This window comes from Canis aureus, chromosome 29 (genome assembly GCF_053574225.1).
Source record: "Canis aureus isolate CA01 chromosome 29, VMU_Caureus_v.1.0, whole genome shotgun sequence".
NCBI classification, from domain to species: domain Eukaryota; kingdom Metazoa; phylum Chordata; class Mammalia; order Carnivora; family Canidae; genus Canis; species Canis aureus.
In genome coordinates, this window is record NC_135639.1 from 631,302 (window position 1) to 654,835 (window position 23,534).

A 23,534-nucleotide genomic window follows, 5' to 3' on the forward strand; every position below is an offset into this window, starting at 1 on the left:
GGCTGCAGCACCTGGGGACACCGGGACACCTGCTGCCTGCCTCTGGCTCCGCCCACGGGGCCACCCTCCTTTGCGTTGCAGCCAGGCCGAGTGGGAGCAGCTCCTGGGCAGCTGTGGCGGCTTCTTCTTCTATGGGATGGAGAGCTTCCTGTCTCACATACTGGTGGAAAGGTTGGCTGCCATGAACCTTCAAGGTGAGCCCGTCCCTCAGCGCTGCCCAAAGCCCCACGCTCTGCCGGGCCCCAGTGCGCCGGATGAATCCACGCAGGGACAGAGCAAGGCCCCTGAGTCCCCACTGGTCACCCTCTGATAAAGGGCTTGTGGGGGGGCCCTTGGGGGCCCCGCCGGCTCTGCCCCTCCTCCACTCCCAGAGACCCTCCGCCAGAGTCGGGAGCTGGCCGGGCGCTTCCAGGGCACACTGGCCGCAGCCCCCACCGCTCCTGCTGTACACGCGGCTCCTCTCGGCCTGGCACGCTGTGGCTGTCCCCTGAGGACTCCCGAGTACGAGGCCTCACTTGCCCTTGGTGCCCTCGTCCTGAGGCAGTGGCTGACTGGCCGCACTGCAGAGTCGCTGGGAGCCTTTCAGGGACCCTAGAGGGTGCCCTCAAGAGGCACGCGGCCCCCTGCTGGCAGCACAAGCAGCACAGGGACATCTGTCCTGTGGTCAGGGCAGCTGAACCCCTGGCCCATCACCTGGTACCTGTCTCCTTTCCAGCCCCCGAGAGATGGGCCATCCACAGCCCACCCACCCCAGAGCCGGTCACCTGGGGATTCCTTGCCCCAAGGGGAGGTAGGAACCGGCCCTCTCAGGGGCCGTCTTGGAGGCACGAAGCTGCGTTCTCAGGCTCACCAGGCTCGGGGGAGGGTGACGGCACCGCTGGCGCCCCGTGCTGCCCCCATCGAGGCTCGTCCTCACGCGCTGGAGGTGCCGCCTGCCCCTGTCCACAGCCAGGCCACTGCAGGAAGTGGGGCTCTCGGCGTGCCCACAGCCAGGGGTCGCACTCGGATCCTGGCACCCATCTCGGGGCACACGAGCCAGGGTGACCAGCCTTCACCCCGTGCCTGAGACCACCCCCCGCAGGCTGGGGTGCTTGTGCATGGCATGCTGGGAGCAGAGCCGCCTGCACGAGGAGACGGCAAAGGGCGGGGAGTTCCTGAAGCAGATTACGTCCCCGAGAGCTCGTGCAGCCAGTGGGTCTTGGGAAAGGGTCTGTGGACGTCAGGTCCGAGTATGGGGCTGCGTTTCCCCGATCCTCGCACCCCTGGTGCCGCCCCCAGCCCGCACTGGCCTGCCCGTCCTGGGCGTGCAGCTGCTGAGGCCTCTCCGTGCCCCGCAGAGTGCCAGATGATGGTCCTGCTGGACCTGACGCGGTCCTACGAGAGCATGCGGCGGCAGGCGGAGCGCTCGGAGAACAAGAGGTGCCTGGGCCCCTGCACCGGCCTGGGCCGGCCGCCTGCCTCCACTCCCGGGGTGCCGGGGGGCCAGGACTGATGGGTGTGCCCCGGGGGCTGTGGGGGCCAGAGTGTCCCTGCACCCCCGGGCAGAGCCCCGGAATCCGCCCCCGACCCCTTCCCTGGAAGAGCCGGGGGCGGGGGTGCAGTGGGAGGGGAGGGCAGCTCCAGCAGCAGAGCACAGGCCGGCCTGTCCTCCCGAGGCCCGCTGGGACTGGGCCAGCGGACAGAGGGCCGGCCGCCGGGGGGGTGCCCTGGCTTCAGAGCGCCCCACGTCTCGTGCACCCCAGGCCTGTGTGGGCTCCCAAGGTGGCAGAGCAGGGGCCTGTCTCATGACGGATGCTTTGCGTCCCGGCTCCCCTGCAAGGCTGGGAGTGGCCCCGAGGGATTGGGCGGCGCCCCGGGTCGCCCTCTTATTGGACGACATGGGGGAGGGCGGGGGGCGGGAGGGTGTTCTGATTCCTTCGCGAACCCCAAGAGCTTCCGTCCACTACCCGGTGCTATCTGGTCTGAGGGCTGGGCGGCTCGGGCCGTCCCACTGGAGCTCCATCCCCCGCAGCGTGGCCCAGCTGTGCTTGGAGGACCCCATCGAGACCGCCGTGCTCCTGAGTCTGGCGGGGGTCAGGAGCATCCTGGCAAACCAGTGGCCGACGCTCCTGCGGGACAACGCGCTGCGGGCCAGCGTCCTGTGGGAAAGTGAGTGGCGGGCATCCCGGGCGCGGCCCCAGCCTGCGGGCCCCCCAGAAGCCCGCAGGCCACGCCCCTGGCCAGTCTGAGGGGTGTCGCCTTCCTAGATCTGTTGGCGCTTGGCAAGCCGATCGGGAGAGCAGCGCGCGTCCTTCAGAAGATGGGAGCTGGTGACGTGAGTAGCCACGGTACGCGGCTGTCCCTCAGCCCCGCCGGCGTCCCCGCGGCCTGCAGGGCGGGGTGCCCACTGCGTCCGCGCCCCTCCCCGGGCCAGCGGCGCCGACGGACAGCACAGCCCCCCGTGGGAGCTGGCACCGCAGACCCTTGGGGCAAAACGTGGGCGTTAGGAGTGCGCGGGCGCCGGAGGCCTGGAGCCCAGGAGCCCTCGGGGCGGGCGCGCGAGCCTTCTAGGTGCGCAGCGCAGAAGGAGCTTAGGATTTAGGAGCGACAGGGTCCAGGGGCCCGCATACGGCTGTGAATGCGTTGGGGGTGGCACCTGCCACAGGTGCATGAGGGCGGAGGCCCCGGGAGAGCCGGCCGTGCAGCCGCTGCTGACAAGTTGCTCTGTGGATGGAGGAAGGGGAAGCCGCGGCGCCCCCGTGCTCGCTGCCGTCCTGTGCTGATGTGCCCTGGAAGCAGGGACAAAACCGTGATTGTCGCGCAGGCCTCCCCACAGTCAGCGGTGGCAGCAGGAGGTCGGAGCTGGCGGGGGCCCGGCTGCCCGGCCCTCCGTGCTGCGAGTGGGCCCCTCGGCTCAGTGTCCCTCGGCGTCCCCGGGAGCCGATGGCGGCAGTGTCCACGTTCAGGGCTGCGTCCGCAGGCAGTCGGGCCCCCTCGTCCTCCGGGTGCCCCCGTGAGCCGGGCTGCCGCGAGCGCTGTCCCACTCTCCCTCAGATGAGTCTGCGTGGACCTCCAGGGACAAGCCTCCGTACCTCTGGCCGCAGCTCGGCGACTCCGCTTGGCTCCCCGTCACCCTCAACTCCGTCCTGTATGGGCTGCCGCACCTGGCCGTCGGGTGACCCCGGGGCCAGGGCCTGCAGACCCCTCCGCTGAGGAGCCACCGCCCAGCCCTCCCCAGACGTCGGCTCCCCTCCTCCAGTGGCCCCGCCCTGAGCCCCAGTTCTGCTCAGGGTCAGGCCAGGGCCCTCCGAGTCTGGCCGGCTCAGGCGCTTCCTCCTCGGGACCCCCTCCCCCAGGCTCGTCTGGGGACCCTGGTGGAGGAGGAGACTCGGGGGGGTGCATCGCTGACCCCATGGCTGCCAGGACCCCAGAACCCTCCCCGGCACTGTGCCTTCCCTCGGGCCCCAGTGGTGGGGGGCGGCTGTATTTGGGGTAGGGCTGGTCCTGGGCTGCGGCTCTCCCTGGAGGTCCCCCGGGTCCCGGACAAGGAACACCATGGATTTGGCGTGAGCCCCTTAGTAAATGACAAGTGTCTGCATCCCCGTGTGCGGTGTGGCCTGGGGCCCCGGGTGCAGCACCGTCCTGCGTGGGGCTCAGCCGACATCGCCGGATGAGCGCGTGAGCGAAGGGAGTCCAGCCCCGGGGCCTCGGATGTGCCCGTGAGGCCAGGTCCCCAGAGGCAGCCAGAGCTCCCCGGGAGTCACGGGCGTCTGCTGGAGGCAGAGGTGGCTGAGACGTGCAGCCCTGGTGTCCCAGGCCCACGGGGGGGACGTGCAGCGGCAACACCTCCCCCACGGTCGTGGGCACCACAGTGGACCAGGGCAGCCCCGGGAGAGGCCGCCGACCCAGGGCTGGACAGGCCGCCAGTGCCGAGGTGGCCGTGGGAAGAGCAGAGGCCCCGGTGCCCAGCAAGTGCCCTGCGCAGGCCCCCAGCCACCCTGGCCCATGTGGAGGCTGGGGACGGAGCGGCTAGGACCCCGTGTCCCCAGAATCCCCCGGGCTGGTGGCCGTGGACGAGGAGAGCCGGCTCCAGGTCTCTCTGGGTGGAGCTGAGCCCGTCAGAGTCCACGGGCGGTGGGGGTCCTGGTCCCCAGGGGCGCAGCAGCCAGGACGGGGACCCCGGCCCGGGGGCCACTGGCACTGCCCCTTCCAGGCCCCAGCACAGATCGCAGCCTTCTGCCTGCCTCACCTGGACACGCGTGGCCTCCGAGCACCAGCTCTGGGGACACCTGGGAGCCGGGGGCAGCCCCCCTTAGGCCAAGGCACCACGGTCACTCTGGGCTGGGAGGCCTGGAGCTAAGCGGTCGGGAGACCTGCTCGCCCGGGTTCCTCCCTCTGGTGCGGTGAGGAGCGTGGACGCGCGTGTCCTGGCCTCGTGTCCTGGACGCAGGTGGCAAGCCCACGCTCAGCCCCTGCCCGGGGCCAGACAGGCCGCACGGGGGCCTCCTGGGTGGCGCGGAGGCCCGGCCCCATAGTGAGGCAGAGAGTGTGACACTGGACGGCGGAAGCATCCCATGGACCTGCTGACCCTGCTGCGGGGAAGAGGCGGCCCGGGCCCCGACGTCACCCACGGGGCAGAGACGAGGCAGCCTCTGGGCGGCCGTTGGGCTGCGTCCTCTGACCTCGGCGTGTGCCCAGCTCGCGCCCGGCCCCGCGCCCCAGGCCGCACCCAGAGAAGCGGGGCTCCGGGCTCCGTTGGCGCGCGGTCCGTCCCACCAGCGTGAGCCCTAGACACAGGCCAGTGTCCTTCCCCGGGAGTGGCCGAGCGGGGCCTGGCGCGTGTGCCCGCGGGGTCCCCAAGGACAGGCAGCGAGCCGCCGACCCCTGACGGCCTCCGGGGCGCTACCGGCCGGGTCACACACCGCATGGGTCGCGTCATGGGTCGCGACCGACGCATTCTCAGGATGACGAGAGCACAGGGAGGGGAGAACACGGTGGTGGCGCGGGGGGCACGGGGCCCGGGCGGGCAGGGGTCCGTGCGCAGGTGCACGCGCTCTGGGCACCGGGCGGAACGGAGCTCGGCGGCGGTCGGGCTCCAGGTCCAGGCGCCCCGCTGGGAAGCCGCGCGAGGGCCGCGCCGCCCCGACTGTCTCCGCGACTCCTTGCAAATCTACGGTCAGTTCAACGTAAGAACTTTCAAAACAGCTCATGTCTGAGAACATCGAAAGGCGGTGATTCCCTTCTTTTTGTTTAATTTTTTCCCTTTTGTCAAACATACACATACTTCTTCCAGTTAAAAAAAAAAAAATAAAAGAGCTAACTAATGATCAAGGAATAAATTCAAATCAGAGCAGCCGTGGATATATGAGCTTCCTTCTAGAAAGATGTTGGCACCCACCCAAACAACAAGAATAAAAGCCTCTGGAGATATTTCATCTGTGCAGCCTCACATTTTTTACCTTATGCTGTGTCTACGCGTGTGAGAAATATGAAACGTGAGTGCTCGTCCGCGTATCGGAGGCTTTGAAATAACTTTCTGAGTTATGCCCCAGCAACATGACAAATCACATTATCAATTAGCTCCTGTAACAGAAGTGGCATCCCGTAATATATTCACGCATGAAAAAATTGCATGGGTGGAATTTATGTAACCCTAAAAACTGTAAGGAGAGAAAGGATCACTTGGAATTTATTGGTGATCATAGACGGAAGGTAATTGGAATGGCGGGCCGGCCTCGGAGGGAGGTGGCGGGATCCCCGCGATGCCCGCGCCCGGGGCCCTGGGGCTGCAGGGGGCCAGGCGGCCCTGAGCCCGTCACTCGGGAGCCCGTCCTGTCCTAGGGGAAGGGCAGCCCTGGCCTCGGGGCCCGGAAGGGCCTGACCTCGCCCTGCTCCCAGGCCGCGTGTCCAGGCCCAGGCCGGCCGGGCCCCTCCCTTGCAACGACTGGAAGCACCAACGTGCTCCGGCTTGCTTGGCAGTCACCATTTTAAAAGTCACATCTGTTTTAATTTTTTTTAAAGATTTTATTTCATGAGAGACACAGAGAGAGGCAGAGACACAGGCAGAGGGAGAAGCAGGCTCCATGCAGGGAGCCCGACCTGGGACTCGATCTCGGGACCCTGGGGTCACGCCCTACGCCGGAGGCAGGTGCTCAACCGCTGAGCCCCCCAGGCGTCCTTCATCTGTTTTAATTCATATCTTGAAAATTGTGATTTCCATTTTTTTAAAAAGACGTATTTATGTATTTTACAGAGGCGGGGGTGGGTGCAGAGGGAGAGAGAGTCCCCCGCAGAAGTCCCCACCGAGCCTGGGGCCACCGCGGGGCTCGATCTCACAACCCCAAGATAACGACCTGAGCCGAAACCGAGTCCCACGCTCAACCCACCGAGCCACCCAGGCGCCCCGAGACTTCCGCATTTTTACAACAAGGACTGTTTTTTAGACAATATATTTTATTGTAGGAAAGTTGGAGAATTAAAAAAGGAGAAAAATGTACTCAAAAGCCACGCCCTGGGTCAGCGTTTGGGTGGCCCCGTGCCTGCGGCCCTCCCTGCGCGGCGGCCTCTCCCGCGGGGCCACCCAGCGCCCCCCGCGCTCCCGCTGCCACACCTTGAATCACAATTCTCGTGGGCAGCATCTCGGGCGCGCGGCGGACGCTGGCCGAGGGGCCTCCGGGCGGGCGGATCAGCGGGGCCGGGGCCTGCGGGCTCGAGCAGGCCAGCGGGGTCGCCCCCCGTGGGACGTGCGGGCGGTTTCCCCAGCTCAGTACGTCACGGTGGGGCCTCAGTCGATCCCCGTGGAAGAGCATCGCCCACCACCCCGGGGTCCGTGCCCGCGTCGCCGCCGCCGCAGGTGCGCCCGGGGAGCGAGTGCGGGTCGGGCGGGCGCCGGGCCCTCCTCCAGGGAGTTCGGCGTCGGCTGCAGTCGGCCTCCCCGGTGGATCCGGATGAAGAAACCAGGCGCCTTCATACAGCTAAAGCGTTCACAGGTGCTTGTGTGTAGATTTCTATTCAGCCCCTCCATCCAGCCCCGGTCTCCAATAGTTTAATTTCTATATTAAATAATTAAAACTCTATTTTCAATTGCTGTGAACAATTGTTTTCCTTAATGATCTTCCCAGAGGAGCCAGTAATTTTATATCTTGTAAAGATGATGAAGTGGCATCATTATCCCATATCTCTGAAATATAACCGAGCGACTTCAGGGAAGGCCATTCGTATTCAATTAACGCTCCCTCGCATTAGGGCGGACAGTATTACTCCGCGCCGCGCACCCCCGCTGTCCTCTCATTTTATTATGACGATGATGGAGACAGAAACAACCAGTTTAATTATCCCATTTCCAACAGAAATCAATTTCAACACGTCCTCACCCTTAAGCGGGAGGAAGCCAGCGGCGCGGCTCGGGGGCCGGGCAGGCCCACCCCGCTCGCGGCCAGAGCGGGGTGCACAGGGCCCGCACCCCACCCCCCCCACACCCAGCCACCCACACCTGCACCCCGCCCCTGGCACCCTGCACCCCGCCCCCAGCCCCACCCCCGACCCCCGACCCGGGGGTGGCCTCCCAGGTGAAGCAGCCTGTGGGGACCGGCAGGCCCTGGGAGCACCTCTGACCTGCCTCCTGGCGTCCGAGCCCCGGGGACTGCGGACTCCGCCTCCCTCCCTCGTCCCTCCCGCCACCACCGACCCGCAGGCCCAGGCCGGGCCTCAGTTTCCCGCCCGGTGCTGCCGAGACCTGCTGCCCGCGCACAGGTGGGGGCGGGGGATTTACCGGCGGCGTCAGGGTGATTCAGGGGACGCGCCCTGCCTCGCCACTCAATCACGCCGCGCTCCTGGCCGCGTAATCTAATTGTTTGACATTTTTATCACAATTCATTGAGGCCGGAGGGAGATGACGAGACGGATGCCCCGGCGCTTGGCTGAGGGCCGGGAAGGCGCTGATGGGCCAAATGACAGGGGCGCTGCGAGCTTTTCTTATTATAGATTTTAATTCTTTGTGACAAGAGGCAGGAGATGGTGTCGGCTAATCAGGCCGAGCGGCTGCCCTGGCTGGGGCCCGGGGTGGGGCGCCCCCCGCGCTGGCCCCGTTCTCTGGGCTGGGGACACGGCGGGTGGCTGGGGACGCTCGCACGGCGGCACAGCGTTCACCGGCCCCCCAGCCCCGGCGCGGCCCACGCAGCCACGTGTGCCCGGGACGCTGGGCGACTGGCCCTGAGGGTCCCGCAAGCCCACGTGGGGCCCCCCAGGCCAGGTCCCGTCCAGGGGTGTGGGGGGGCAGGAGGGGCCGCAGATCCCCAACCTAGCCCTGCTCGCTCCGGGCTGCAGGACCAGGTGCCACCGGCTCCTTCTCCGGCCGGGCCTCCCGGGCAGCAGGGGACCAGCAGGGGCTCCGGGCGCCCCCACCTGCCCTCCTCCCCGAGCCTGGGGCAGGGGCCTGGGGCTCCGCTGCCAAACCACAGGCTCAGGGGCCGGGGGGCCCTGTTCCTGCTGGAGAGCCCGGGTCCCTCGCTGACCCCGACGTGCCATGTGGGCGCCCTGGGAACGTGGGCGGAGGGGAGCTCCCGTCTCCGGGGACGGGGCTGTGATCCCCACACCTTGGCGCAGTCTGTGGGGCAGCGAGGGCGGCTCTCAACGTCGCCAGGCGACAGGGACGTGGCCCAGCTGGGGGCCCTGGGTGTGCCAGGCAGGGGCGCGTGTCCAGGCGGTGGGGCCGCTCCCTGGGCTGGTGCCGGGACGCGCCCCACGCTGCCCTCGGGCCGGGGACAGTGGATCCAGGCGAAGGCGTGACCCGAGGGTCTCCTGGCTCCAGCTCGTGGCAGTGACCCCCGTCCGCGGCTCGCTGACCACACGCGGCTGCCCCGTCGGGTGCGCTGACCGTGACCCGCCGGCCTCGGCCTCCGAGGGGAGCACAGCGCCCGGCCTGCCCGCCTCCCCCCAGAGGCCCCCCCCGGGCTGGCTCTGGGGGCCTTGCCCCGGCCCTTCTCACCCACGGGCTGACCCGCCGAGCACCCTCCGCGCCGGCCGACCACGGGCGCCGCCCCACGCTGACCCCCGGCCCCACTCACAGGCCTCGTCCCCCTTGGGGCGTCCCCCCTGGAATCGCGAGAATAACGGCGGCCCTCGCAGAGGGTGCCCCCCGCCCCCCGTGTCCCCAGGAGCACGGCCCCCCGGCCTCGGTCGGACTCGGAGGGTGTAGAGGGCACCGCACGAGGAGGCCGCTAGGGAGTGAAGGACGCTGGGGGCGGCCGAGCCTCGTGGGGGGGACGCTCCGGGTGCGGGGGGGCAATGCCAGCGCGTGGGGGCTTGTCAGGACGCGGCCAGGACACTCCCCGCGAGCGCACCCACGTCAGGAAGGCGGCTGCGCCTTCTGTCCTCGAGCACCCACTGCCCCAAACCTCGGGGCGGATCCCCGAGGCGCAGACTGAGGCAGGAGACGTGACCCCGGGCAACGCGCCACCCGAGGAGCCCGTTGCTGCTCTGTGGGTCGTGTTACTCTCCAGGATCGTGAAGGACCTGATCCTCCGCTCGGTCCCCGGGGGCAGATGGGACCGGGGCCCCTTCTCTGCTCCTCGTTCATGGGCTTAAAGATGAAACGACAATTTGTTTCGTGAAATGAGGCGTGCAGTTTCCCAGGTGGCGCCACGTGGGGGCCCCCGGCCCGGCCCCGCGGGCGTCCTCCCTCCTGAGCGGGCGCGTCACCCGCCCCAAGCCTGTCTCTGTTCCCCGGAAGTCCCCGTTTATCCCGCTCCCGTTCCTCGCACCCCACGCGGGAGAGTGACCGGGAGTTCACGGCCACCCGGGATTCGCTTTGCTGCAGCCCCCAGGCCGCAAACCCCACAGGTCTGACTCCCGTGTCCGTGTGTCCTGTGCAAACCACACGGCGGGCAGGGACACGCCGGCCCTGCACCCGCACCTCCGGGTCTTTCGGGGAGACGGTCCGGCCCGTCCTTCACGCACCCGGGGGAGGAGGAGGCGGCGCAGGGATGACAAGCAGAAAGAACCTCGGGGGCCGCGGGCAGAGAGGACGTGGGGCCACGGGGGTGGCTGCTGCGATGGCAGGTGACACCGCCACCAAGGCCCCTCCGCTGGGCCCGCGGCCCCAGCTGCTCACCCTGGCAACGCCCCGGGCGGTCTCCCTGGCGGGCGGGCTCGGCCCACTGTCATTTCACGGGAGGTCAGGGATGCTGCGTGGAGCCCCGGACGGGCAGCTGTGTCCCTGGCCGCGTCCCCGTCCAGCCCAGGAGGCTGGCGCTCCCGTCCTGCCCCTCGGGGAGGCCCCATCCCAGCACCTCCTCCCCATGTGGCCTCCTGGCACGGGCGCCTGTGTCCCCTGACGGCACCGTCCGCCCTGCACAGCGGGACCCGCCCACCCTTCCCTGCCCCGCGCGCGGCCCTCCCGTCTGGGTTCTGCTGGCCTCACCTGTTCCCAAGGACCGCCGTGGGCAGCACCTGCCCCAGGGCCCGCCAGGCCCGCCGTGGAGGGCAGGTGTGTCACACACAGAGCCTGGCAGGGACCTGCCACCCAGGGGCACCGCGCTCTCCGTGGGGCGAGGAGGCCAAGCCTCCTCTGGTGACGTCTTCATGTCGTGCTCCCTGCCCGGGTCTGGCAGCTGAGAGTCCCCAGACCCCTGCCTGCTCCCCCCGGGATGTCCCGGAGTCTCCCGCAGCGATGGGTGTACCAGGGTGCCCGGCACGGGCTGCAGAGTGGGCCCCAGAGACCCCGAGGGCCGGGGAGGGGCCCCCAACACCAGGCCATTCTCAGACCCAGGCCCACGCGCCCCTCGCTGGGAGAGTGCGACGGGGCCCAGCACTCTGGCCTGAGGCCACCCCCAGACCTTAGGACACGTCACAGACCTTCCTTCCGACTCCCTGGGCTGGACCCTGAGCTCCTGCCCCCCTCCCCGGCCCCGGGCCTCCAGCTGTCTCCAGGCCGGGTTCCGGGAAGCAGCCCCCCAGCCCCCCAGGCACGTCGGCGGGCCAGCCCTTAGCAAGAGGGCCCCGGCCACCCTGTAACCCACGAGGGGACGATCCGCCTCCCATGACGGGCGACAGGCACCTCGTAAGAGCCCAGGATGGGGTGGACAAGGCAGCCCAGGCCAGAGCCCAGGGGGGCAGGGGCAGCCCCTCCCCGCGGCCGAGGCCTGCTGGCCCCGAGCGGCCCGTGGAAGGTGCCCGGCCCCTGTCCTGGCACAGCCAGACCCTTGCCCGCCACGATGCCCGCGCAGAGGGGGGCTGGGACCCGGCCTGGAGTGCGGCCAAGAGCCCTTCCGGAAGCCTCCGCCAGGCCAGGCCAGTCCCGTCCCATCCTGGGAGCACGGCGACGGCGGCCGCGGAGCGAGGCCCTAACACAAATCTTTTACTCGGTGCTCAATTAGCGCGTTTGGCACGCAGTCAGGACCCCCCAGCAGCCCCCGGGAGAGAGCTCATTACCCGCGATTGCACATCTGGGGCCCGCGCAGCCCCGGGGGAATGAGTCTGAGCCGTGATTTACGGCCACTTCCCTTTGTCCTTTCCTGAAGGAGACACGGTTCTCGGGACCCCAGAGGATGGCTTCCGAGCCGTCCTGTGTGACGATCCCCGAGGACTGGCCTCTGCTGTCCCGCTGTGCGGCCGCCCTCCTGGGGGCCCTCCTGCGACTCTGAGCCAGGCGGCCCTGCAGGGCTCCCCTCCAGGGATGGTCATCCCCCAGGGATGGTCCACGGGGCCCTGGGGGGTGACTCCCAGCACAGACCATCCCTGGGGCTCGGGTTCCGCCTGCCGGGCTGGGCTGGGGCCGCTGCCTTGGATGTGGCTGCAGGGGACGGGTAGCCACAGGTCTCCGCGGAGCCTCTCAGAAGTGGGAGGGACAGCAAGGTGGTGCCAGGGCTCAGGTTCCCACGGGGTCCCCCCGCCCCCGGGGCCCGGGCTCCGAGCTACCTCTTCGGGGTCTGTCTGTGGCTCAAGTGCTTATGGCCGCATGCCTGGCGGGTTGGTGCCCATGGGGTGTCTTGCGGAGAGCGTGGGTCCCGGGAAGCAGAGGAGGAAGACAGGCACCTGCAGCAGCCACCCCTGCAGCCACCCGAGCGGCAGAGATCAGGGAGCCGAGTGTGGGCCGGGGCAGCTGGCCGAGGGGGTGCCGCCCTCCAGAGAGGCTTTCATGAGGCGGAGGGAGGGAGTGTGAGTGGCCGTGTGTCAGCAGGGGGGACGTGGGCACCCCACAAGCACCGGCGGGCTGTGGACCTGTGTCCCCAGGGCGGAGAACGTGCGGCCAGCTCAAACGTCACAGCCCGGGAGCCCGGGAGCCTGCGGACCCCGCAGCAGGCCCTGACTCCAACGGGGGGCTGCACCTGCGGAGGAGGGAGGTGAAGACGGGGCAGGGCGGGAGCCCGCGGGTCAGTCCAGTACAGAGAGGGGGGAGCTGGGGCGCCGGCAGGGGCGCAGCGGGAGGCCGTGGACCCTGGGCTTCGGGGGAGCTTCAGGCTCTGCCCCGACGGGAGCGCCACCCCTTCCCCGCTGGCCAGGGAGGAGCGGGCCGGGCTTCCCTGCACCCCTGCCTGCGCCCAGCCCCCCCTTCCTGAGCACACCTCCGGGCTCCTCCAACGGGGCTCCCGCCTCCCAGGGCCTGGCCGGCCTCTTCCTGCCGCCCCGCAAGATGCCCTTGGCTCAGGCGCCTGGGGCCCTGGGTGGTGCCTACCTGGGGGAGCACAGAGCCCCTCCGCCGCCCGGACACGGGGCTCCCACCCGCGGCTCTCGCCAGCCCCCGGAGCACCTGGGCACCGAGCGTCCCCGCCGGGCCGGGCAGGGTCGTGGGGACACGCTCAGGACGCGCATCCCGAGGTGCGGCGCGCAGGGCCTTGGCTGTTCCCGGGGCTGCACAGCAGGGCAGGGGGCAGGGGGCAGGGGGCGAAGGGGCGGGGCGGGGCGGGTGGGCGGAGGGGTGGGGGAGGAGGCCCCTAGCCTCGTCCCCGCCCACCTGAGGGCCTCCAGGACCGCCCTGCTCACTCCCCCGCAGCAGCAGGGGTGCGGTGGGAGGGCGGTGCTCAGGTCCCACCGGGGGCCAGGGGGGCCGTGGAGGGGCGGGGAGCGCAGGGGCCCCTGCGTGTGGCCTCGGGGGTGACGCCACGCGGGCGTGGGCCTTGCCCCAGCCCCGGTCCCCGCCGCGCTCCCCTGCCCGTCGGCCCGGGGCGGCCCCTCCGCGTCCCCGACCTGCTGTGGCTCCGGGGCCCGCGGGCGCAAGATCCCTGGATGGGCCGCGGCGCCTGCTCGGGGAGGGGCGAGGGCTGCACCACGCGGGGCCCCGCGCCCCCCCCCCGCCGCCCCGCCCCTGCCCCCCGCCCGCCCCGCCCGCCCCGCCCCTGCCCCCGTGCCCCGCCCCCCGCCGCCCCCTCCCCCGCGGCACTTGCCGAGGCTCGGGGTTCGGCTCCGCGGCCCAGCGGTCCTTGGCGCCCCCCGCGGCTCCCGGGCGCCGGATGCTCGCAGCTCGGGGCCAAGCGCTCCCGGTCTCCGACGGCGGCGGGTTTGCGCGCAGAAGCCGCCGCCGCCGCCTCCGCCTCCGCCTCCGCAGGACGTTTCCTTCCAGGCCAGGAGGTGGCATCCTCCGACCTCGGCTCCGCCCGCGGGGTCCGCCGCTGGGGACCTGCCCCGAGGGGGCGGCGCCTGGGGGCGCTGCAGGGGGCGCGGGGGGCGGGGCTGGGGGCGGGGGGAGCCTGGGGAGAGGGAGGGAGCGGGGGGTGGGATGAGCGGGGGGAGCCCTGGTGGGGGACCCGGGGAGGGGAGGGGAGGGGAGCGAGCGGGGAGGGACCCGGGAGAAGCCGGACGCTCACGCCTCCCCCTCCCCGCGCCCACTGGCTCCCGGGAGACGCGCGGCCCCACCGCGACCCCGGGCGTCCGGGCGGGAGCGGGGGGGGGGGGGGCGGGCGACGTCAGAGACCCGGGGGCGCGCGGCGGGGGGCGGGGGCGGCTGGGGCCCCAGGTCCTGCGCAGCCTCCCCCGCCCGGGGAAAGGGGGGCCCCAGGGACGCGCCCCGCCCGCTCCGCTCCGCCCGGGCCCGGGGTCCTGCGGGAGAGCGTCCCCCGCCGGGTCCCGGGGCGCACGGGCGCGTGGTGCAGGGAAGCGGGGCAGGTGAAGCGGGAGCCCCGAGGGCGCGGGGGCGTGGGCGCGGGGGAAGCTGCGCACCCGGAGGGGAGCGGGGAGCCCGACCGCCCCCGCGTCGCGAGGCCTCGTCCGGGCGGGAGTGACCGTGCGGCCGCCGGCCCGGGGCTCCGATCTGCCGCGGGGACCTCGCCGTCAACGCCGCACAACGAAAGCGGCGCCGCGAAGCGCCCCGGCGAGCGCGCCCCGGGTCCCCGCGCGGAGCGAGGCCGGGCAGTCGTCGCGGGCGCCCCGCACCGGGCCGGGGGAGGCCGCGCGGGCGCGAGGGTGTGGCCCCGCCGGCGGGGAGCGGCCCCCGAGGCCCAGCCGAGGCCTTCGCGAGGCGCCCCCGGGAGCGCACAGCCCCGCGCGCAGAGCCCGCCGGCCCGGGTGTGCTGCGTCGCGGGTGGGCCCCGGACCCGGCGGGGGCAGGGCGTGCGCGCGGGGCCGTCGGCCGTCGGGGCGGGGAGCGCGGGGGGCGCGCCCGGGGCCCGGGGCGAGGGGGGCGCACGGCGCGCGCAGGGCGGGTCTCGGGATCTGCATTCCTGCGGGCGATAGACTCTGCCGCCGTATTTTTCCGTGGTTCCCCATTAAAAGCTTCGCCTAACTAAAGTCCCATCCGGCGGGATTTATTTCGTCCCGCGGGAGATAAATCAGGGCCCGAATTTACAGCCGGGGAGGCACCTGCCGCGCTAATGGGCCCTTCATGGAGTGCGGGCCGCGGGGGCGGCGGGCGGGCGGCGGGCGCTGGCCAATGGCCGGGCCGCGGGCGTCCGCAGCCAATCAGCGCGCGCGCCGCGCGGGGGCCCCCGCGGTTATCAGCGCGCCCGGCCCGCGCCCCGCCGCTCGGATCGGCCGGAGCCGGAGCCGCCGCCGCCGCCGCCGCCGCCGCCCCTGCCCGCGCCCCGGCCCCCGCCCCGCGCCGCGCCCGAGCCGCCGCCCAGCCTCGCGCCTCCCCGGCCGTCGGCGCCCGCGCCCCGAGCGCCCCGGGCGGCGCGCAAAGTTCCCGGGCGGCGGGCGCGGCGCGGGGCGGCGGCGGCGGGGCCCGGATGCGCTCCCGGGCCGGCGGCGGCGGCGCCCATGGACGCTAACCGCCCGGGCGCGTTCGTGCTGAGCAGCGCCCCGCTGGCCGCGCTGCACAACATGGCCGAGATGAAGAGCGCGCTGTTCCCCTACGCGCAGCTGGGCCCCGCCGGCTTCAAGGCGCCCGCGCTCGGCGGCCTGGGCGCGCAGCTGCCCCTCGGCACCCCGCACGGCATCAGCGACATCCTGGGGCGGCCGGTGGGGGCGGCGGGCGGCGGGCTCCTGGGCGGCCTGCCCCGCCTCAACGGGCTCGCCTCGTCGGCCGGCGTGTACTTCGGGCCCGCGGCCGTGGCGCGCGGCTACCCCAAGCCGCTGGCCGAGCTGCCGGGGCGCCCGCCCATCTTCTGGCCCGGCGTGGTGCAGGGCTCGCCCTGGAGGGACCCGCGGCTGGCCGGCCCGGGTAGGCGCGCGGGGCGCGGGGCGCGGGGGGCGGGCCGGGCCGGGCGGGGAGCGGCGGGGAGGGGCGGGCGGCCGCGCTCACCCGCGCGCCCTTGCAGCCCCGGCCGGCGGCGTCCTGGACAAGGACGGCAAGAAGAAGCACTCGCGGCCCACCTTCTCGGGCCAGCAGATCTTCGCGCTGGAGAAGACCTTCGAGCAGACCAAGTACCTGGCGGGCCCCGAGCGCGCGCGCCTCGCCTACTCGCTGGGCATGACCGAGAGCCAGGTCAAGGTGAGCGGCGGCCCGCGTCGGGCGAACCGGGCGGGCGGCGGGTCGGTGCGCGTCCTGCGGGCCCAAGGCCCCGCGCGTCCTGGAGACGGGGTCCCCGCGCGTCCTGCGGCCCCCGCGGTCGGTGCGCGTCCCGCGGGCTCAAGGCCCCGCGCGTCCCGGAGGCTGCGGGGTCCCCGTGCGTCCCGCGGCCCCGCGGCTCCTGCGCGCCCGCCCGCCCGCCCCCGCCCGGCCCTCGGGCCGCTGACCGCCCGGCCCCGCAGGTGTGGTTCCAGAACCGCCGGACCAAGTGGCGCAAGCGGCACGCGGCGGAGATGGCGTCGGCCAAGAAGAAGCAGGACTCGGACGCCGAGAAGCTGAAGGTGGGCGGCTCGGACGCGGAGGACGACGACGAGTACAACCGGCCCCTGGACCCCAACTCGGACGACGAGAAGATCACGCGGCTGCTCAAGAAACACAAACCCGCGAACTTGGCGCTGGTCAGCCCGTGCGGCGGCGCGGGGGACGCCTTGTGACCCGGTGGGGTCGGGTCGGGGTCGGGGCCCGGCGCCCCTCGCCGCCGCCCGGGTGTAGATATATTTTTACAGGATAAGTTATAAGGCGGCCGGCGCGGGCTCGGGCGGAGCCACTTTGTATGATCAATAAATTATTTAACACGTCCCGGGGAGCCGCGGCTCCGAGGCTGCACCGCGTGTGTTTCCTTCGCGGCCCCGCCCCCCCCCCCCAGTCCCGGGCCCCGCGACCCGGACCCCTCGGCCGCCCGGGAGCCGGAGGAGCCGCGACGCCAGCGAGCGCCCAGCGCAGCGGGACGGGGACCGGACGGAGACGCGGCAGGTGGGCAGGTGCGCAGGCGGGCAGGTGCGGCGGCCTCCCGGGCTGCGGGCCGGCTCCGCGGCGGGGGCCTGGCAGGTGAGCAGCGCCGCCGCGTGCTGGGACCCGGGGCGGGCGAGGGGCGAGTCCCAGCTGCGGCTCCGCCCGCGGCCCGCAGCTCCCGGACCCTGCAGCGCCCGCGGCTCAGGCGGCCGCAGCCTCCTCGCTAGAAATGGTCGTTCGACTCATCCGGGCGCCAAAGGCAAACCCGAAGGAACCGCGCGCCCTCCGAGGGTCCGCTCGCACTGCCTCCTCCCCGGTGAGGCCCGGACGGCTCCGCGGGGGACGGGACCCGGGTCGGGGTGCAGGGAGCGCGGTGGGGGCGCAGGGACCGTGGTCGGGGCGCAGGGATCCCGGTCGGGGCGCAGGGAGCGCGGTGGGGGCGCAGGGACCGTGGTCGGGGCGCAGGGATCCCGGTCGGGGCGCAGGGACCTCGGTCGGGGCGCAGGGACCGTGGTCGGGGCGCAGGGATCCCGGTCGGGGCGCAGGGACCTCGGTCGGGGCGCAGGGACCGTGGTCGGGGCGCAGGGATCCCGGTCGGGGCGCAGGGATCCCGGTCGGGGCGCAGGGTCCGCGGTCGGGGCGCAGGGACCTCGGTCGGGGCGCAGGGTCCGCGGTCGGGGCGCAGGGACCTCGGTCGGGGCGCAGGGTCCGCGGTCGGGGCGCAGGGACCTCGGTCGGGGCGCGGGGCCGCGGTCGGGGCGCAGGGACCGCGGTCGGGGCGCAGGGAGCGCGGTGGGGGCGCAGGGATCCCGGTCGGGGCGCAGGGGCCGCGGTCTGGGCGCAGGGACCTCGGTCGGGGCGCAGGGAGCGCGGTGCGGGCGCAGGGATCCCGGTCGGGGCGCAGGGGGCGCGGTCGGGGCGCAGGGAGCGCGGTGGGGACGCAGGGAGCGCGGTGGGGACGCAGGGAGCGTGGTGGGGGCGCAGGGACTCCAGTCGGGGCGCAGGGAGTGCGGTCGGGGCGCGGGGCCGCGGTCGGGGCGCAGGGAGCTCACCGGCAGGCCCCGCCGCAGGTCCGGCTGGGGGAAGACCTCGGGCCGGCGCTCCACGTGGTCGCATCCTACTGAGAACTGTGGAGCTTACAGAAACTGTAAGGTTTCTCCTGGAAGGCATTTTTGAAAATGTTAGAGAAACGGAAAAGGCTGGTGATTGGTTCTATGCCTCGTGGCTGCACCATCAATTTTAAAAAACAGACGTTTCTTTTGAACCACTGGCCGGTCTTTTTAATGCAGCAACATGGAAACCTGTTTTATGTCTGGGTGAACTGCTTTCCCTGCTCACGTTGAGAGCAAAGGAATTTCCAGTTTTAAAGTCTCGAGGACAGCAGAGAGTTTTTATAATCTCGTTTTTAAATGCTGCGGGGTAATTCGTTAGTTACCGGTACGGTAAAAAAAAAAACAAAACAAAAAACCCGAAAGATGATTTTCCTGCACTTAACTGAGCGCTTGGTTTGGTGTAGCCGAGTCTGAGGACGACCTCCGGGATCTCCCCTCTCTCCTCTCGGCTCACCCCGGTCTCCAGTTAGCAGCCCACAAAGGAGCGCCCGCCCGCCGCTTAGCATCTCAAAGGCGATGGGGCAGGGAAGGCAGAGAAACAAAGCGGACGCAGGACTGTTTTCACCATGATCAATTTTATTGCTTAGGAACCGGAGCGGTCATTTCTAGAGGCCTCCACGGCGACCCACAGCCGATACCCCGTTCCACAGAAGCGCGTGGGGCCGGACTGCCGCGGGGCACGGGGACAGAGCAGCGGCCACAGCACTGACGCCGAACAGACCCCGATGGCACCGTCAGGAACGGATTCGGCAAGCGGACACCCCAGCACTTCAGTGGTAGTGATTTACCTAAAAACGAGCGTCTAAGGCCTTCGCCCAGTCCAGGAATTCTGTAGTGTTCTGAAGCAGATCAATAAAACATACGTTGTGTTTCATCCACAGGCTCTGCAATGACCTTTTAATGCTGTCCTTCGTGCTAGGGGAGACGTCGCGGCGAGGCTACTACTAGGCTGGCTGCGCTGCGCAGCCCGGGAAACTTACAGTTTTGCTCGTCGTAATAGGGTTATGTACAGCCCATGTTAGAAGCAGGTTCTATCTGAAGCGGACTAGGCTAGTTTTGTTTCTCCCATGATATTATTGTTTATGTAGAGTACTTGGCACCATAGAACAGTAACAAAAGACAGACGAAACGGTTTACAAAATTCTTAAAAGGTACACCCGAGCTAGCTACAAACTTCACATTCAGTTCTTAATATTACACAGAAAAAAAAGGCATAGGAGTAAGAATCTGCAAGTGTAGATGTGCTGTGGTCAGCGTCCCCCGGACGGCCCCGCTGGGGCGCGCGGTCGGACAGGTTCACGTGCCTCAACTGCTAGACTCCGTCTCTACCTGCGGACAGGACCCTCTCAAGCATTCATCCTGGAAAGTATATTTAGCATAAGTTTTGGTAAGATTTATAAATTATTTTTAAAAAGTATATATTTATATATATTTATATATATAAAAATGGAAAAGCAGCTGCAGTGTGATTCAAAAACCATGTAACACGGCAGGGGAGTAAATAACACGGCAGGGCAGCCGCCGGAGGCGGAGACGGGCCCCGGCTCTCCTCCAGCGGCCACACCGCCCACCGCCTCGCCCGGGCGCACCTCCAGCTGGCAGAGGGGACGTGGCCCCGGGGGGCTTCCACGCCGGAGAAGCTCTTCCCACGCTGACAATGATTAAAAATTGAAACTCTGAAGTCTCAGGTACAGACTCCCTCTCCTGTCTATAGAGTTTTGGCAACAGGACGGTGACTTATTACAAAAACCCAATATTTCTACTTAATGTCACACGAACAGACAAGACAGTGAGGTATGTGAGGCTTTTCCGGAACGTCCGGAGGCTGAAGCGAAGTGTGGGGCCGGCCGTCTAGCGGGTGGCGCTCGGGCGGGTTGTCGATGCAGCTGTAGGAGGACGTATCTCAATGGACGGGACGTCACCTGCTCCTCGCGCTACAGGGAGGTCTCGCGAAGGGCCCTCTGGTGTCGCTGCCATCGCTTCCCTGCCGTGGAATTGGTCACTCGTTAAAGGAACAAACACACCAGGAAAAGCTGAGAAAAGGTGGAGGAAGGAGTCATATTTACCACACGTCACTGCACGACACAACACTTGTGCACATGGGCGTGAGGTTTACCTGCCCCGGGCGCGATGCGGAACGCCAGGAACACGGGCTGCGGCGGGAGAAGAAGGGCGTCAGGAGCCCGGCCGAGCCCCGACCCGGCCCGACCCCGACCCGACCCCGCTCCGACCCGGTCACACGGCCTCCCGCTGGGGCCGAGTGGGAAGGGCGCGGCCTCCAGGTACAGGGGGCGCGGCTGCCCGCAAGGCCCTGCGGACGGGGGCACCGGGTGCCCTCCTGGGTCCGCTCCCGCGGCGACGGTGCCCTGAACTCGGGACAGCACAGCGCGGGCGCCCCGTCGGTCCGGCGGAAGGTAAGACGCGAGCAGCACTGCCCGGGCGACAGCGGGGGCCCCGGGGTGGGGGACGCTCAGGCGCAGGGCCACCAGGAGCCACCGCGGGTCCCAAGGGCACACGAGAAAGAGGGCCCTGGAAGCCGCTGCTGGAGTCTGTGTCTTGTCATAAGTAGTGAAGTTCTCTACTTTGTTCCACGGGACTAGGCTTTTCTGTGCTTGCCTCCCCCCTCCTGGTATTTCACTGCAACCAAGTGAAAATAGACCAGGCGACCTGTGCCCTGGAGCCCGCCTGACCCCCCCCCACCTCCCACGAGCAGCCCTGCCCCCGTCCCACCCCCACCGCAGTCCCTCCACCCCCACCTCCTGGTCCAGCCCCCCCACCTCCCACCTCCCACCCCGAGTCCAGCCCCTCTCACCCCACTGTCGCCCCCCCCCCCAGTCCAGCCCTCCTCCTCCGGGCAGTCCCCACCCTGGTCCAGGCCCCCCCTCCGCCGCCCGCCGGGGCCCAGGGAGGGCACATCACCTTGTGGTCTCCCATGCAGACGTTAGGCCCGATGTGGTCGTAGGTGACAACCTTCTCCTCGCTCTCCGACTGGGGAAGCAAACAGAACCGTGTGGAAGGCGGGGATGGAGGGGCTTCCTGGGGGGGAGGGCATGAGCCCCGCACCCCCCGCCTGCCTCCTGGAGGCCTCTGGCCGGCTGGAAGGCAGAGCCTTCTGGAAGCCCCGTCATCCCCCTAGCCCCTGGCTCTTCCTGCTTCCGGAGGGGGGTCGGGTCGGGGCCCCGCGCCCTCGTCTCGTGCGCCCAGCAGTTCTCTTAGCCCAGATCCGTGTTTGGAGGCGAGCAGATGCCGAGTCCTGCTCCCCGCGTGTTAATTAACACTGCGCACCGGCTGCCCTTCCTCCGGGCGCCTCAGCCACCGGCAGGTGCCCGCGTGTTGGGGCGACCGGGAACCGTCTGTTCCTGGCAGGCGCCCCACTGGGCCGGATTTTCACATCCGCAGCTGAAGCACCGAGACCGTAAAGTTAGAACTGAGTTATCTTTAATGCAGCAGGAAGCTTAAGGTCAGATTCACTTTCCAGCACGGTCGCCTGCCAGAAAGTATAAAAACGTAACCTTCGGCGCCGGCTGCGCCCCTCCCGAGCCCCTCCCACCCTCACGCGCCGCGGCCCGCGAGGGGACATTCATCAGACACGCGCCGTAATTTACAAAGGCAGCAGAAAATTGTGGATTTCCATCCGCATAATCTCGAGACAGATAAACAAATTACAGCCGCGCGCTCATCACCGCGGCTCCCGGGCGCCGCCGCCAGCCCGCCGCCCTCCGTGTTTTCGGGCCGGGGAAGCAGAACGGAACATGACGACGAGGTAACCGAGCGTAGCATGATGGATGAGGCCGCGGAGCCGCTCGCGAGGCGCGTCTGCTCCGACTGTAACGCCCGCCGCCGCCGGGCGGCCCCGGGGAGGGCCTGGGCCGTCGGGGGGGCTCCCTCCAGCTCTGAAGCATCACAGCTCCGAGACGTGAACGAGCAGGAGACCGTCTACAGGGAACCGCTTCCAGGGAGCGCAGCAGTGGGTTTCCCTGGCTGTGGGTGCTTTCCCTGGTGGACGCCACCCGTGTCTCTGTCCCCCGCACCCTGGAGGCACCGCACGCGCTCTGGGCGGCAGGTGGATGCTGCGAGCCACCGCGAGACTGCGCCCGGCCCTCCCCAGAGCGCCACCAGCAGGCCGGGCATGGAGGGCGCCGCCACATCTGGGGCCAGGCAGGCTCGGCCGGAGCCGTGGCCCTGTGCCTGCGTGGCCGACATCCCATGGGGCGTCAGTCGAGAGGCCCTGGGGGGAGGTGGCCCTGGGGCAGCCCCCAGCGACCGGCCCTGGGTGCGAGGGTGTCAGACGGGTGCGGGTCCCGGACGGGGCGCCGGGCAGGAGTGCCGAGGCCCTGACACAGCAGGCTTCCTGCAGACCCAGCGAAGCCCCTGCCTCCAGCCCAGGCCCCTGGGGGCTCCCCCTGGGCTCGGGAAGGACACCACGGGCTGCGCCCTCACGGAGCAGGGGGCACCGGGGGTGCGTGCGGCAGGGTGCTGGAGGCCCGGGGCAGCCTGGGGGGGGCGCTGCTCTCCTGGCTGTGACCCCGCCTGCCCAAGAAGGGCCCCGGGGGGGGCGGGGGGCAGCTGGAGCCTCAAGCAGCAGAGCTCAGGCCCACCCGCTGCCGTGTCTGCTCTGAGCACCGAGCACCTGCCTGCGGCCCTGAGTGGGATGTTTGGGACGGTTCCTCATGGACGGGGTTGACAAATCTAATTCAGATATTGATTCTTTTGAAAACACTCTTTCTGTATTAAAATGTGGGCACTGGAAATTCTGGAAAATCAGGAGGCTGCCTCCTAAAAGCTGCCTCGAGCCTGGATGTGAATCGGGCTCCTGATTTACAACTTGGGGGAATCAGGACAGATGGGTCCACCGCACTTTACAGCTTACAAGCGCCTGAGTGGACGAGAGCATGCTTGGCTCCCGAGGACACAATAAACTACTGATGTTTAAAGCACCGATGACCGTGCTGCGTGTTTTGGGTTCAGAAAGTCCTGGGGTGTCGCGAGGGCCCTGGGGCCGGGCGCAGGGTCTGAGGGGGCCCGTGTGGCCAGTCCTGGGGCAAGGCGGGCACTCACCTTCAGGATCAGCTCCCTGGCGGACGGGGACATGAGGACGCGGTCACACCACGCGGGGCACCGGGTGTTCATGTACTGCCTGCCCTGGCCGGAGTCCTCGCTGTACGGGTAGCTGCGGGGACAGAGGCACGGGTCAGCCGGTCGGCCACGGCTCTAGCCCCGCCTCCCGCGTCTTCCGGGCCCCCGGGGAGGGCCGGGAGGTTCTTCCCACGCACGCGGAGCGGCCAGTGCTGCGCAGGGAAGGAACCCACCAACAGAAGATTCCAGAGCACAAGGCCAAACCCACGATTTAAGTTCTCGCTTGAATTTTAGTTGTAACAGGCCCCGGGGACAAACCAATGGCATCACCTGTGATGCTGTGCTTTGGGTCTGGGACGCTGTCTGAGGACGGCTTGGCCCGGCCTGGCTCTGAACGCAGGGGTGCCGCTGGGGGACTCCCACCAGGCGCCCGGAGGCGGAGGCGCGGGTTCAACGCGGGCCCAGCCCCGTCCCCGTGCCTGCCCCACCACAGCGTCTGCTCAGCAGGTGTGCGGTGCCCCGGCCGCGGGATCATCGTGGTGGCCCGGCCCATGGCCGTCCCGGACTCGGGGCTCCGGCCACTGGGCGCCCCTCCCACCCACTGACCTGGCTCAGCCACGGGGCAGGGCCCTGACGGCAAGGGACACAAACGTGGGCGGGGAGCCTGGGGGCGCCGCCAGCTGGGGACCCCAGGG

General features: G+C 69.6%; 3 protein-coding genes across 11 annotated transcripts in view; 2 read left to right on the plus strand and 1 right to left on the minus strand.

The window, feature by feature from the left end:
• Positions 1-3,577, plus strand: part of CFAP46 (cilia and flagella associated protein 46) — a 94,259-nt gene extending 90,682 nt beyond the window's left edge. For all 6 annotated transcript variants that reach the window (XM_077877109.1, XM_077877113.1, XM_077877112.1 and 3 more), the window contains 5 exons: positions 82-194; positions 1,338-1,419; positions 2,012-2,148; positions 2,247-2,327; positions 3,034-3,577. In XM_077877109.1, the coding sequence (XP_077733235.1) occupies positions 82-194; positions 1,338-1,419; positions 2,012-2,148; positions 2,247-2,327; positions 3,034-3,158 (538 nt within the window). In that variant the 3' untranslated portion in view covers positions 3,159-3,577. The remainder of the gene's footprint in view (positions 1-81; positions 195-1,337; positions 1,420-2,011; positions 2,149-2,246; positions 2,328-3,033) is intronic.
• An 11,535-nt stretch (positions 3,578-15,112) lies between these two features.
• Positions 15,113-18,904, plus strand: NKX6-2 (NK6 homeobox 2). Of its 2 annotated transcripts, XM_077877123.1 has the most exons (4): positions 15,113-15,571; positions 15,669-15,841; positions 16,102-16,317; positions 18,351-18,904. In XM_077877123.1, the coding sequence occupies exons 1-4, from the start codon at positions 15,169-15,171 to the stop codon at positions 18,567-18,569; spliced, it is 1,011 nt and encodes a 336-aa protein (XP_077733249.1). In that variant the 5' UTR covers positions 15,113-15,168; the 3' UTR covers positions 18,570-18,904. The 2 variants fall into 2 exon arrangements, with proteins under 2 accessions (XP_077733249.1, XP_077733250.1); XM_077877124.1 differs by lacking the exon at positions 18,351-18,904 and having other exon boundaries at positions 15,115-15,571; positions 16,102-16,498.
• Positions 18,320-23,534, minus strand: part of INPP5A (inositol polyphosphate-5-phosphatase A) — a 157,622-nt gene continuing 152,407 nt past the window's right edge. For all 3 annotated transcript variants that reach the window (XM_077877118.1, XM_077877120.1, XM_077877121.1), the window contains 4 exons: positions 22,822-22,933; positions 20,683-20,751; positions 19,830-19,916; positions 18,320-19,747 (listed from right to left, as the gene is read on the minus strand). In XM_077877118.1, the coding sequence (XP_077733244.1) occupies positions 19,836-19,916; positions 20,683-20,751; positions 22,822-22,933 (262 nt within the window). In that variant the 3' untranslated portion in view covers positions 18,320-19,747; positions 19,830-19,835. The remainder of the gene's footprint in view (positions 19,748-19,829; positions 19,917-20,682; positions 20,752-22,821; positions 22,934-23,534) is intronic.

Coding starts and splice junctions, on each gene's coding strand:
- NKX6-2 (XM_077877123.1), top strand. CDS start 15,169: ATGGACGCTAACCGCCCGGGCGCGTTCGTGCTGAGCAGCGCCCCGCTG. Junction 15,572..15,668: donor CCCGCGGCTGGCCGGCCCGG/GTAGGCGCGCGG, acceptor GCGCCCTTGCAG/CCCCGGCCGGCGGCGTCCTG. Junction 16,318..18,350: donor AACCCGCGAACTTGGCGCTG/GTCAGCCCGTGC, acceptor TTTATTGCTTAG/GAACCGGAGCGGTCATTTCT.